This window comes from Cavia porcellus, unplaced genomic scaffold (assembly GCF_034190915.1).
Source record: "Cavia porcellus strain 051 isolate PalLab524CR breed Dunkin Hartley unplaced genomic scaffold, mCavPor4.1 scaffold_29, whole genome shotgun sequence".
Classification (NCBI taxonomy): Eukaryota; Metazoa; Chordata; class Mammalia; order Rodentia; family Caviidae; genus Cavia; species Cavia porcellus.
Window position 1 is genome coordinate 3130162 of NW_026947512.1, and position 15342 is coordinate 3145503.

General features: G+C 40.6%; 1 protein-coding gene across 12 annotated transcripts in view; it reads right to left on the reverse strand.

The window, feature by feature from the left end:
- Smg7 (SMG7 nonsense mediated mRNA decay factor) overlaps window positions 1-1237 on the reverse strand; it is an 84282-nt gene extending 83045 nt beyond the window's left edge. For 4 of the 12 annotated variants that reach the window (XM_063239701.1, XM_063239700.1, XM_063239699.1 and 1 more), the window contains exon 1: window positions 808-1237. In XM_063239701.1, the coding sequence (XP_063095771.1) occupies window positions 808-836 (29 nt within the window). In that variant the 5' untranslated portion in view covers window positions 837-1237. The remainder of the gene's footprint in view (window positions 1-807) is intronic. The other 8 variants (XM_063239707.1, XM_005005822.4, XM_063239702.1 and 5 more) reach the window with 7 other exon arrangements.
- Window positions 1238-15342: the final 14105 nt, after the last annotated feature.

Consider the following 15342-nt stretch of genomic DNA (forward strand, 5'->3'; position numbering starts at 1 on the left):
CGCTGTCCTCCCTCTAACCCAGACATGTCTCCTAAGCATACACATAGTACCCATGCGTCAGACTACCTCTGACATACAAGCTCCTTACACCACTCTTGATGAACACGACTCTAAAAATGGTATCTCCCAATACTGTTTTTAGCCCAGTTTTTTTTTTCTCGAGAACACAACCTTGTCCATCGTACCTCCCTCCTTCTTCATTTCCCCATCCATTCCCTTCTTCATGTTCCCCCGACTTCGCCAACTAACCAGAGAGGACATTATTTCCTCTGTACACCCAACCTGCGAATGAAGAACAAGCTCTGGCTTCCGGCGGTCTCCTCGCCTCCGGTGCACACCCCCCCTCCCCCAGGTGTGCTGACTTCCACACGGTCCTCTCCTGCAACGTTCCAGCCAATACCACGCCACACCACCTCACCCCTGCGGCGGGATCAGACTCCTCCACACCCACCTCCACTGCGGGTCACCGCCGCCTCCACGGGCGCCTCTTCCCACCTCTCGCAGGCGAGCCGGAGACTCCCGGCGCGCGCACACACACATTCTCACGCTTCCCCAACCTCCTCCTCGCACCGGGACTGGCCGGCTACTGTGGAGCTTGGCCGAGCCGGCGGGTGCGAAGCACCCATGCAAGCGAGTGCGTGACCACCCCGCCCCGCCGATCCCTTCGCAGCCCCTGCCTTCCTACCCAGAAAGGAGAGGACACAGCGACTCCCCCACCACTCCGGACATAACACCTCTAGGTCTGTCGCTCCAAACCCCAACCCTTCGCCCGCTTCCGCCACGTCCCAGGCCGGCCTCAGTACTCACCGGAGGTACTGCGCGCTCTGCAGGCTCATCCTCCGCCGCAGCGTCTTCCCGCGAAGCTTCCGTGGGTCTCTTAGGCTCCTCGGAGCGGCCCCGCGGCACCGCGGGTGCTGGCGGCCGCCGCCATCTTTCTCTCCTCCGGCTCCTCCTCGCTCGGCGGGGCGGGGGGGGGGGCGATGAGTGAGGCGAGGGGGAGGGAGTGAGGAAAGCTGCTCTAGCTACTGCTGGCTCTTGGGGCGCAGACACACTCCGACCCGGGAGGGGGAAGGGGAATAGGAAAAGGGAGGGGGCAGGGGAAAGAGGAGGGAGAATCAGAGGAAGGAAGTGGGAGAGGTCTTTCTCGCGAGATTTCAAGAGCGCCGGTCCCTCCGGGTGATTTCCGCCACTCGGCACAGGTCCGTCTTCGAGTCAGCCGGGTGTGTGGCACGTTGGCCGACGCTGAGAGCCTTTGTGGTTGCGCTTGGCGGCTTCTTGCCAACCCACCCCTCTCCTCCCACGCAAGGGGATAACCCCAGCCTCACCAGGAACATCTAGCCCAAATCAACTGGGAGTTACACTTAAAGTCTTCCCCCGTCTGTACCCCCCCCAACACTTTTTCTCTTCCGCCTTTCACTTCTCCTCTCTTCCCCACCGGAAACACCGCCCCTTCCTTCTATAGTTCCACCCGCCAGTCCCTTGATTTTTGTCTGCCCTCGTCCACTGAAGAGTGATGTGAAGGCCTCGCTCTCCACGGGTGCCCTCCCCATGCACGCTGGGAGACTTTTGGAGGGAATAGGGTGGAGCCCAAGAGGAAGAGAAAGGAAACCAATCGGATTGGATACGTAGCTGCCATGGCAACTTGAGCTGCGGTTGTATTGTCATAGTAACCGGTGTGTGCCGCCTGGGTTACCCTCTGCTTGGCTAATGGATTTCCCTGGATTCCCCCTTAGCTTCCTATCCATCTCAACACCTCCCCTAATTTAAGATTTAAGAACCGTGATTTTCCTGGGCAGTGAAATCCACTTCTTCCTCCCTTGCCCCTTCCCCCTTCCCGCAGCAAGTTTGGGGGACACCCTGAGGCATTCACCGTTGGCAGTTCCACCTGCCCGTGGGCAGGAACCACCTCCATAGTTTTCGCTCAGAGCCAGGTGTGGAGAGGGCCGGGCTTATGCAGAAGATGCAAGGCCTGAAGGCTGGCAGGTGGTGCGGGAAAGCGAGGGCGAGGCGCGGCGCTGGGGTGCAAGGAAGGGCGAGGGGTTTCCCCACAACTGCCTCGGGCTCAGGAAGGCGGGATCCCAACCGGATGGGGTCCCTCAGGGAGGAGAGCGGCACACGACAATAGATAGCCCTCCTGCCAACAAGGACGTCCGACTTTCCCTGGCGAGTCTACCCCTTCCCAATCCCCCCACCGCACCCCCTCCCCACACACCCTCCTTGCTGAGCTTCCGGGAGCCTGCCGGTAGAGGTGAGGATAGAGACACCTGGCAAAAGGCTCACAAGTGGTTTTCGAGCACCCAGAATCCAGGACTAATAGAGGGGCTTGCAGAGACACCCCCACCACGGTGGAGACTTTGCTTGTTGAAGGCAGATCTTAATAGAACAAATATTTTTGAATGTCTTATGCGCATTTTGTGTCAGGCTTGCGGTTAAAACGCAGAAATATAAACAATGGGATCAGTGATACAGAATATATGAGAAACTGCTGAAGAAGTCATTTTAGTGACTTGAAAGAATTACTTGGCATTTTATGAATTTGACTTTTATGGAATCAGGTAAGCAGCTATCTCAAACTACTTTAGGATGAGCAAAGGCATAAGATCCTTCAGAAATGTAACTCACTGTTAATTCAAATCAAAAGTCTCAATTGGTTTGGGCACCTCGTTCTTGCTGTCATTCTATGCTAGCTAAAGAGTTGCGCTCAAAATCGTTTTTAGAGACCCTACCTATTAAGAGCGAAACTGTGTATTTGGAACATCACGTACTATCTACTTTGACATAAATGCCAAGGGCAGGTGATCATTAACGAAACAGAGTGAACTACCCCCCCCCCACTCCCGCTGCAAACTAGCGCCTAGTATGATGCGCTATGACACGCAGCGATTGCGGCAGTACAGGGCCCCCAGTGGCCCCGCCTGGCAACAAGGGACGCGCCGCCCACTGGCAGGAAAGGGAGCCACCTAGTGATTGTTCTTATCTCTGCTATATCATCCTTTTTCTTCAACCCTGAAAGCCCGAGGGTGGAGATCGCTGCTACACAATACCTCAAAAACCCTACAATTCTTTTCCTAAATATATTAGTTATATTTTTAAAACTGTTAACCACTGTTTTATGTTGTACAAAATAGTTACTGCTTTACTAGCGATCTTAGTGACCTTTTATGCTGGGACACACATTCTTGGTCAAAGCTATATGAGCAAGTCTTAATACACTCCTGATTCTATGAAAATATTACTGTTTTCTAATTTGGCGGGGGGAGGGAAAGGGACCAGAAAGGTGAATCTAATTATGGTTTATTTGGGCTGGGGATTTAGCTCAGCGGCATTAGCGCCTGCCTTGCAAGCAGGCAGTCGTGAGTTCGATCCCCGGTACCGATAAAAAAAATGAAAAAAAAAAAAAGACCAAAAAAAATTATGGTTTATTTAATAAATATTGACTGCACACCTACTGTGTTTTAGGTACTATCCAGGATATTACAGATACCACAATGAGAGATGGGCCCTATCTTGAAAGAACTCACCTGGTAGACAGTAGGGTAAAAAAAATTATTAGGATGCAAAATAATGAGGCAGTAAATGAGGTATGAACAACCAGAGGAACACAGGTGGGGTCAGTAATAATAAACTTTTTCTTTTATAACAGTCTTCCTAAACATAAGGTTCTTTAATAGCTTTACAGTATCCCTACTAACTAGATAGAACAGGGATAACAGACTTTAATATTGATCTTACAAATCGTTTGCAAAAACAATAGGACTCAAGAAAATTATTACATGTAATTTACATATTGTTAATGCAAAATATCCTGCTGCACCTCCTTCTGCTCTCAATTATCAGAACTTATCATCTTCCACAATGAATTGAAAGTCATCAAACTTGTGGAATACAAACATCTTTCAAAAGTATGTTTTATTAAGGCTTTACTCCTGAAGATATGAATTGCATCTAAACCAAAAGAAATCTGCCTCATTTCCATTAATCTAACCTTATTTGAAGTTTTTTGGTTTGTCTTTTTGACTAAGTGACTTCATGGACAGGTCATAAACTAACAAACCCATGTGTTCATCCTACCTCTGTCATCGCAGCATAAGAGCCTCAGTTTGCTGAAGATATCACCTATTCCAAGGTCCTGTGAACATTAATAATGATATATATGACTGAGTTCATGAGTGCCTGGTGCACAACACTGGCACTTGATAAATGTTCATTATCTTTCTTCCCCTTTGATCTTTTATAGCTAACTAAAATAGGTATAGTTAGAACTACTGCACCATAAAATTATTTTTAAAACACTTTTTTGAGGCTGGGCTTAAACTCACTATGTAGCCCTGGCTGGCCTTGAACTTGTGGCCTCAGCCTCCCATAGGCTGGAGTTACAGATGTGTACCACACCCAGCTAATTTAAATTTTATTTTAAAATAATACTCTAGTCTTATAGTACTCATATAGTACACATCCAAGTCTATTGTTGGCGGGTGCTAAAGGATAGATTCCTTTATCTGTGACTTTGATTACAGAAAAAAAGTAGGAAGACATTATGAGTCAATTTCTAGAGATTAAGCTCTTTGTCATAACCAAACAGCCTCATATAGCCATATTTCTGCTTCAGATAGTAAATCAAAGTGGCTTTTAAATTTTTATTTTGTTTAAGACAAGATATTGCTGAGTTACCCAGGCTGGGCTTGAACTTGTGATCTTCTTGCCTTGGTTTCCCAGGATACTAGAAAATGCAAGCAAGTTCCATCATGCCCAGCTGAGAGCATTCCTACCACATATGCCAAGGGCTTGGTAACCTGATAATTAATGCATAGTAAACCTCCTCTCTTTTTATAATAATAGATCTTACCTGTTTAATGAAACCTTAACAAGTATGTGTTTATTTTAATATTTAGCCTACATATTCTGAATGTTTTCAAATCATGTGCACAATTAGACACTTAATAGATGTGTTTCTATTCTGGTGAAACTGATTATCAATTGCATACTCAACTGTATAATATATGGAAATCTGGCTGTGTTCTTTAGTGCCACACCCCAGACTGTAGAGCTGGGTGATTCAAGCTAGTGTGTGATTCATTCTCTTCACATAGTGAGTCAGAAACAAACTGACATTTAAACTCAGTTCTTTTTTTTGCTCAAGATTTCTTACATCAAGGATCAGCACCCCTCCTCACAGAGTTTATCAAGCATTCATTCATTCCTAAGAGGGAGTCAGCCTGAGAAGTAGGAAACGCTGTAGTCCAAGATCCAAGGGAAAAAACTTCCAGCTTTGTAGGCAATAATAGTGTGACAGTTTGGGAATGATACAGTGTTCATGCCTCTCTTCCCTTTTTCCTCACTCATTTCTTTTCCATTCTCCTGTATTTACTAAAAGAAATTTTATTAAGCCTCAAGAATTTCCCCCAATTTTCAATAAACAGCCACTTCTGACAGCCATACATGGTGGCACATGCCTATAACCCCAGGACCCAGGAAGCTGAGGCAAGAGGATCAGTAGGAGTTTGAAGCCAGCCTGGGCTACGCAGTAAGACCCTGTCTCAAAAACCAAAAACAAACCTGAGAAATCATCATACCGGAATATCTGCTAATTTAATAGGCACAGATAGAAGAAGGGAGCCTCACAATGAAGATAAAAGAGTCTTAAACAATAAAATAGAAACCTACAGCTCTCATATTCTATTGACAGAAGGTCTTAGGTTCATGCAGTTCTTTATCACTGCAAGCACAGGTCCACCACAGTCATCCTGTAGGTCCAAATGTAAGTCTGTGGTATTTCCCAAGCCACCATTTTCTTCTTAAAACATCCAACTAAAGGAAGATAATTATTTAATATTTTCTATTCGCTCCTAATTTGCAGTGAGTAAATAGTATTTGAGGACACAAAGAATGTGATTTTAATATTTTTTGTCACAAATCTATTCAGAGTCATAGAAAACCACATCTCCATGCACAGACACAGACATACCTCACGCTCTCTAGGCCCTGGCATTGTTACTTAACCATCTTGATGTGCAATTCAAGTTAAAATGTGACTCAAGTGAAAAACAAAGAAATTTAGGTTTGTCACTTCAAAGCATACCAACAGTAGCACCCAACTATACTTGTTTTGCTCAACTGCCACAGAATATTTTCCCACAAATATTTTTCTATATCAGAAACTGGAAGTTTATTTAATATTTATAAAAGTTCTTAATATTAGATTAAGAGAAAATTCCAGAATGAATTAAATAGCCAGTTAATGTGTACTTATGTTTCACATTTTACCCATAACAAACTTTTTAAGTTGTTTTCCTGGCCAAGTCTCCACTGGCAATTACCCATAAAATAAAGTTCATAATCCCTAAAATGACCTATGTATTCTCTTCTGCCTTACTTTTTTAACTTTTCCCTATACCCCACCCAGACCATTATAATAACCACTTTATTAGGTCTTTAAATGAGCAATGTTCTTACCTTCTCAGAGCCATTACACAGAATGCTCCTTCTATCTCGATAGCTTTTCTCTATCTAGATAACTTTTTTACTATGCTTCAAGCCTATACTTGAACTTCTTTGGACAAACTGTCTGTCTCCCACCTCTCACTATCAAGTGTCCTAGGCAGGACACTATTACATATTTCTGTAGCACTTTACCATTCTTCATGACAGTGGTTATGTTTGTATAATTCTTTGTTCAGTGTACATTCAGTCAGGTAGGTAATGTGTTGATTTTTCTTACTTGTATATTACTATTCCCCTGGCAAACTGCCTAACACACAGGGTACTTCATAAATGTTAAATCAGTGAATTTAAAAAAAAATCAATGAAAGAACCATGATTTGCAAATACATGCTTAAAATTCATGACCACCTTGCTGAGGAATCCTGTCTAGAAGTAATTCCTAAGCAGTAAGAATTTTCTTGGGAAAATCTGAAGGATTAAATATTTACCAAAATGACAGTTTTAATTAAATGTAATTAATTACTTAGGCATTCAGTAAAAAATAGACTTATAAGCCTGGATACCTCAAGCTGGGCATGATACCACATACCTATAATCCCAGCACTCACGAGGCTAAAGCAAGAGGACTGCAAGTGGAAGGGCAGTGTGAGCTACATGGTGAGTTTAAGACCAGCCTGGACCAGGTGGTGAGACCCTGTCTCAAAAAAACGAAATAAACAACAAAAGATTAAAGATAACTCATCAGTTATTTCACAGCAAAGTCTCAGATTTAGATGGAGAAAAAATAACTTCAACATCTCAATTATTTTTATTTTACTCTGTGTTTCCTAACTTGGTATTGATGAAGCAATTATCCCTTTCATTACATGGCAAGTGAAGAGACTGCTGCAGCAGTATGGCAAGAGACAAGAAAGACCATGAACTAATCAGAAAACCCAACAAAAATTAAATTTAAAAATTTAGGAAGAAAATTGGATCAGGGCATAGAATGAAAATTTCAGTATTTTCTATTTCTCACCAGAAAAGTGCTTGTGAATTCTAGCACTATTTTCATTTTTTCTCCTATAGTGGGATAGGCCTAAATAAACTAAATTCCATATTCTTGCTCAACGTGGTTGTGCACATCTGTAATCACAGCATTTGGTAGGCTGACGCAGGAGGATCACTGTGAGTTTGAGACCAGCCTGGGCTATATATTGAATTCAAGACCAACCTAAACTACATAGGGAGATTCTGTCTCAAAAAACCAAAAGAAACAAGAAAACAGAACAAAACAATGTCATATGAACAAGTATATGTTGCCATGAAACAAAATAGCTTTTACCACTTATGGAGGATATCTCAGTTCATTAGCTGTTTTATGTTTGAATGAGTTGAGATTGATGATTTGACCCAAAGCTAAACATTTGGAGCTGGATTGTGAGAAAGGGGAAAGTTAGGAAAGATTTGAAGGTGCCAGCTGAAAAAGTAGAACTGGAACACCTTAGGCTGTACTTGATAGAACTTAGAAGATTAGAATACTAGCAGAAATGATACTGATAAAGACTAGGCTCAAAAAGTTTGTGCTGGAAAAATGTACTGCATTGACTGTTGGACTCCAGATGTTGTATGTTATCACTTATCAGAAAAATTGTGTGGATTTTGCTCACGTCCAGAGATTAGGGTGGTAGACTAATTAATCTGGCAGAAGAAATTTCAAGAGAGTCTAATGTTGAGGAAATGGCATGGCTACTGTTTTAACCAGATTTCTGTTGAGAGTCAAGAGCAAAGAGCCCATCAGAATAATTTTAAAAGTTTGTCCCGAAAGGAAACTTTAGTAAAGTTTGGGCCTGCTAAGAGAGAAGAGAGAAGAAATTGTTCACTGAAAAGACCAGCAAAAAAGTCAAGTATTTCAGAAGAAGACAACAGGAAAGATGGCCTAAGGACATCCCAAGTATCAGCAGAACTCTAGTCTTTGTAGCCTCACTGTTGCAAAGGTGAAAGATTTTGCTTTGCAAAAGAGTCCCAGAATGCCAGGTTCCAGAATTGTGGTGGCCTAGGGAAGTTGTTCCTGAGGATTTGGTTCATAGGTACTCGACCCCTACAACCAAGAAAGAAGAAAGCCTGACTACGGCTCCATCAGGCAGCAGATCTTGGTATCATACATGTGGTGCTGGTTCTATGTGCATGCAAAATGCAAGAGTTTTGGGGAGGCTAGGCAACGTGCCCCTGAGAGGGCAGTGTGTGAAGCTGTGAGTGGAAAGCCAAAGGTGCAGTGGAGAACTTAGAAATTTTGTAGGAGCCAAGAAAGGGATCATCTGAGGAAAACTGCAAGGAAAGAGCAGAGCCAGCCCAAGAGAAAAGCTATAGGGGCTACAACCACCAGAAGTACGCTAAAGGTGAACTTCACATCTTGCAACAAATTGCTTTAATGTTTATCCTGCTGGATTTTGGGCTTCCTTTAGTCCCATTCCTTTGTATTCCCCTATTTGAAACGATACCTTTGGATTAATAATGTCGATCTTATGCCATTCAATGTTAGAAGTGTTTATCTTCCTTTTTATTTGTAAGAGTTTGCCTTAAATCATAGAGGAGACTTCAGCAATACTGAAACCATTAGGACTTTGGCACCTCTTAAAGATAGACCACACAGCTTTTGCATAAAGGAATGTGCATGAATCTTAGAAGAGGCAGGGTCAGAATTTGTGACTTGTGTCCCTGTTCTCATGCAGTGATAGGAATTTTTCAGAGGTGTCTGGATCTAGAGTGCATGATACTGGGATTGATTCATGGTGCAATGTTAGGATCAAGAGTACTAAGATTAAGAGTTTGAGTGCTACCCACCCTAAGTAGCCTGGATAAATATAAGAGATAGAAAGAGATGTGGTCATCCTGCCCACTACGAACTGTTTCTCTTCTGTGATGCCTGTCTGCCATGCCGCCCTGCCTTGGAACTACCAATTATGGAACAAAACCTCTCCAAAATTTGAGCTAAATAAACATTTCCTCCTTTAACTCCGGGTGTTGGGTGTTCTGTCTTAGCAACAAGAAAAGTAACACACAGAGTTAGATTTAAAATAAATGTAATAGTTGATAATAGGAAAAATCTTAGAGTCAATTTCTGTGATTCTAATGAAATATGAGATCCTGATACAAGCAAAAATTGATGAAGGTGATCATATTTGAATACATTATTACAGACCAACACTCTTTAGTAATTTTGGATTTACTTTTGGGATCCATTATAATCTGGGTAGGATTCAAAAAACAATTACTATAAGTAATAAAAGTCTAAAAGTAAACCTTTTAAAAACATTTTTCTAGCTGAGTGTAGTGGTGCACACCTATAATCCAAGCACTCAGGAGGCTGAGGAAAGAAATTCTTTGTGAGTTTGAGACCAGCCTATAAAGTAAGCTCAATGCCATCCTGAACGGCATAGCAAGACCCTGTCTCAAAAAGACAAAAACAAATAAATAAATAAAAACATTTTTCTTCCTCTTGTCTTTATAATTTTCTTCCCTTTTCCTCAACTTTAAGAGACAATCTTGGCCCTCCCCAATTATATGATGATCTGCATGCACTCATATCCCTGGAACGTGACCGATCAGGAACCTCAACATTTTCCCTCCCTCTCTCCCTTCCTGACTTCCTGATTAAAAAACAAAACAACTACTTAGCTGCCCTGGGGAAGAAGGGAGAGAAGTTAGTCACATAAGAGGGGAACAACTCTGCCTTTTGGTTCAGTAAAAAGACCTGTAGTATCCCCAGTATCCCTGAGAGACAAGAATCCTAAAACACCTGCTTCCAATCTGGACTCTGTGTGCATGTGCGCATGTGGTGTATATGTGTGTGTTTGTTGTTGTCTTGGTTTTTTCTCTTGTTGTGGAGACAAAATATCTGACACCTAAAATGAGGGAAGGAAAGGTTTATTTAGCTCACAGTTTGTGGAGTTTTCAGTTCAGAATCACCTGGCTGCAAAGCCAGCTGGCATGGCACAAGGGCAACAGTTGGAAGTGGCCGAAGACAGCAAAAGCAGCGAGAGCAAAGGCACAGGGGAAAATTCTCCTCACATTGTAAACAGGCTACCATTCCCCCAGGGTGGGTGTCAGATACACATCACCTCTGGTGCTCTCCTCTTGCACAGGTTGAGGATGTTTACAAAGTAAGAACCTTGATTCCCTGCTGAGTTGCTTAGTTAAACTCCTAGACTTCTCAAGTTGACACAATGTATCAACCAGTACAGTCTGCTTGGAGGCAGCACTAAAATAGAAGATCAACCTTGAGTATGTATTCCAATACCAGCTACTCAGGATGCTAAGAGGAGAAGATACTAGTCCAGTCTGGACAATTTAGAACCTGTCTAAAAATAAAAATTTATAGCAAGACTGGGGACTGTAGCTCAGTAATGTTACCTGCACAGCATTCGCAAGGCATTCAGTTCAGTTCCCAGTCCTGCAAAACAAAAACAAGAAATGATACAATAGAAAGTTAAATTACCACTTAAAGATGAGCTGCAAAGTACAATTTGTACACAGCCTAAAAAATCAGCCACCCACTCAATGCAACATAGTTTATTAATCTGTGTTTCGAATAAATTAAAAGTCATTATTGAACTACTAATTTTTTTCTGGTAATTCTGTTGTTTTGTGTCTGGTTATATGCTTAGCTAGATGTAACTTTTCTTATTGTTAAGGGAAAATACCCACTACCCAGCATTAAAGGAGGAAATGTTTGTTTAGCTCACAATTTTTAGAAGTTTCAGTTGGAATCAGCTGGCTCTAAGGTAGGATGGCATGGCAGACACGCATCACAGAGGAGAAACAGTTCTTGGTGGATAGGATGGCCACACTTCTTTCCCTTATATCTTATCCATGTTACTTAGGGCAGGCAATATGCAAACCTTTAATCCTAGTGCCCTTGATTCTAATATTGCATCATGAATCAATTCCAGTATCACACACTCTAGATCCAGCCAACTCTGAAAAATCTCCATCTATGACTACATGAAGCTTTGGAGGAACATCTAGACACAAGCCACAACACTCAGTTTCTGTTTTTTAGCTGAAAAATTCAGTTCACATGGATAGAGTCGATTTGAAACTGTCTATATTATACTCTATGTCCTTTTGGTTTTCTGTTTATATTGCTTTCCCTTTCTCTGTTTCATTTGCCCTTCCTGACTTCAGTGGATTGATAACTTGAATTTTTTTTTTCTTTTTACCTCTGCTGATTTGAACTCTGGAGATTATATGTTTCCTATTCTTTTAGAAGATCTCTTAAATTTTGGACATGCATAATTAATCATTAATTTAATCCCCAGCCCCAAATTTTCCTAAGATTTTTCTAAAGTTTCAAAACTATAACTGCTCTCCTGCCCAAACAAGATTGTGTTTTAGCTACTTGATATATGGAGTAGTTATGTTATCTAGAATTTTAGTTCCATGTTTATCAGAATATAAAACACTATACAATCATAGGATAATTACATTTAACAACATAATTAAATTTTGTGTTTACTATTTATTTAAGACAATAATTTTATTCTGAATTCACTTTTCTTGTTGCGACGCATTCTTCAGTAGTTCTGTCAATACCAATATATGGTTGGTAAACTCAGCTTTTAGAAAAAGATGTTTTGTTTAACTATTCTTGAGTTATAGCTTCACAAGATATAGAAATCAATGTTGCCAATAATTCTCGACTCAGCAGTTTTGGAAATGTGAATGAATTGGCTTCTGGTATCTCTTGCTACTGATGAGAAGTCTGGTATCTAATTATTATTCTTTTATGGGTAATCTGTGTTTTCTCTTTGGTGGCTTTTGGAATTTCCTCTTTATCCTTTATGTTAATCATGTGTGCATCTAGGTATGAATTTGTTTTAAGTATTTTGCACATAACATGTAATTTTATTTTGGGAACCTTAGAAAAGTCCCATATCATCTCTTGAAATATTACTTCCAATAGTCATCTCTCTTTCTTTATTTCTTTCTTTCTGAAACAAGAGGACACAATCAACAAGCTGACTAGCCAGGCTTTCTGGTAAACCATGCAAGCCATGTGGGGCCCAGGAGGAGAAAAGTCAGATAGCACTTTCTGTGAATCTAAAATCACAAACTCCCCTTACTTCCCCGACAGGCTGAATTGATAGCTTTTTGAGGTACAAAAAGCAACTGAATGCTTTTTTTTTTTTTACTTTGCAGGCCTGGGGCCAGTGGTCTTGAGATCTATAGGGAGGATAACGGTATGCAATATAGAAAGTATGGGAGATTGCCTTCTATCTTGTTTTTGAAATCCAATATTGTTCTGTTTTGTTCCAATTAATTATTTTTGCTTTATTCAATATTCTGTTTTGATTGGTTTTATTCTGTTTTGTTTTGGTTTGATTTTGCTATGTCTAATGGAATGGACAACTACCGGGAAGATAAGATATAGTATGGTAGCTGTTGTTATTTTCCTAGGAGGCTGCTTTGAAGTTCTGTACCAACAAGAAGCCAGCTACTCAGCCTTTCTGGTAAGCTGTGCAAGCTGCTCGAGTTCCAAGAGAAAAGTCAGATACACCTTCTGTGAGCCTGCCAAGCAGCGTGTAGGCTGAGAATCAACCCTCCACCCCCATCCTGGTAAACAATCTCCTGGGTCGGAGGACAGGCTGAGTTGATAGCAACTAAGATACATAAAGCAACTAAATGCTTCTGTGGTTTGGTTGATTTCACAGGCCTGGAGCCAGAGGTCTGGGCATCTCGGGAGAATGACAGTATGCAATATAGCAAATATGGGGGATTTCTTTCTATCTTGTCTTTGAAATCCAATATTGTTTGCACTGTTTTGCTTTTTTCTGACTAATTGATTTCCTTTATTCAATATTGTGTTTTGATTGGTTTTATTGTGCTTTGTTTTTGATTTGATTTTGCTATATCTGATGGAATCAACAACTACTGTGAAGATAATAAGATATTCTATTGTAACTACTGTTGTTTTCCTAATATCCTGCTGTGAAGCTCTGTACCAATTTTGCTTTTTTTTTATTTAAAAGGAAAAAGAGAAAAAAAGCAGAACAAAACAAAACAGTGTAAGGGTACAAGTAATTCAGAACTATAAAAAAAGAAAACAGTAAGCTATCACCAGTTAATAGATTACACGCTATCATCTTAGAAACAGTGTTTCAGGTCACAGGATCAAAGCATACAAAGTGAACATTCAAACAGTGAGGCTGCAAATAGTTGTGTTCAGTAATCCAATCAAAAATATTAATATGGACTTCTATTTAGCACACCTAAACACCCTTGCTGTTGTATCCTTTAGGGCCCTTTTTTTTCCCCTCTCTTTCTTACAACAAAATTTACACATTTTGGTTTTTATTGCTCCCTTAGATCTTATTACTTTTTTTGGTAAGAGAATAAAATCAAGCATGATAAAACAAAGCTGTCAGTCAAAACCAAGGATAAACATAGCACATGATGTAAAAACAGAGTACAAGATGATCAACAGTGGTTACCATAATGCCTCTTGCTTCCTTAAGAAGAATTGTCTATCTCGTTAGGTATTATAAAGTTGAACAAAACAGTAGAGAACAAGTCCAATAAAACCTAAACATTGTAAATCTTACAGAACTTCAAAAGCGGATAATAGTCAAACGAGAATGGGCATCAAGTGAATCTTATTGCCTTCAAAGTAGTCGCCTATACTCTGATGCTTGATACTTTCATACAGAGCAGAATAGAGTCTAATCAGTCAAAACAAGATAACGGGGGTATTACAGGACTTCAAGTTAATAGGAAATCAAAAAGTTACTATAATATATCCTGCTAGTTTTTTTGATTTTTTCCCCTTAGTTTAAAAAAGAAATTTAAAATAATTAAATAATTTTTTAATGAATAAGGAAGAGCTTGAGATAAAAGGGGGCATAACAACATAACAATACAGGTTAAAGCATGACACTTTTAGCAACCTAGTGCTTCACCACCAAATAACCCGACTTAATAGTAATTACCATAGTGTCTTTTTCCTTGAAATATTTGAATATAACTTCATATGCTATAGCATCAAACATATCAAGACAGTGTAACACCAAGTGGGTGAAAGCATTGTAGAGTATTTAGAACCAGCTAACAGAAAAATGAACAATGGTTTCTATATTGTCTCTTTGCCTATAACAATTTTTTATACTACCACATACGATAAAATCCAGCAAGATACAACATGATAAAATCAATGGAGACAGAATAGCCATAGTTTGGTGTGGCTTCAAAACAAGATGGTATTAAATCAGCACTAGCTATTATGATGTCTTGTTTTCTTCAAAATAGCTGTTCATTGCATCACAGGCCATAATATCAAATAGCCCAAAATAAAGTCATTCCAATTAATGAGTGCAAACTTTATAAGGTTTCAAGGCCACATAATGGAGAATCATGGTTACCACATACTTTTATATATTTGAATCATTTCCTACACTAGGGAAACTATTCGGTATTCACACATGCGAGTTTGATTTATTTCACTTATGAGTACGGTTTCAAGCTGCGCCCATTTATTGATAAATAACTCAATGTGATCCTTCTTTATAGCTGAGTAGTAGTCCATTGTATAGAAATACCACAGCTTTTTTTTTATCCATTCCTCAGTTGATGGACACTTGGGTTGTTTCCAAGATCTGATGATTACAAATTGTGCTGCTATAAACATAGGTGCACATGTATCACTGTGGTATGATGCTTTCAGTTCTTCTGGAAATATGCCTAGAAGTGGAATAGCTGGAATAAATGGGATTTCCAATCCCAACTTTTTGAGAAATCTCCAGACAGACCTCCACAAAGGCTGTACCAGTCTACACTCCCACCAACAGTGCAGGAGAGTTCCTTTTTCCCCACAGCCTCTCCAGCATTTGTTGTTGTTGGTTTTCTTGATCCTGGCCATTCTTTCAG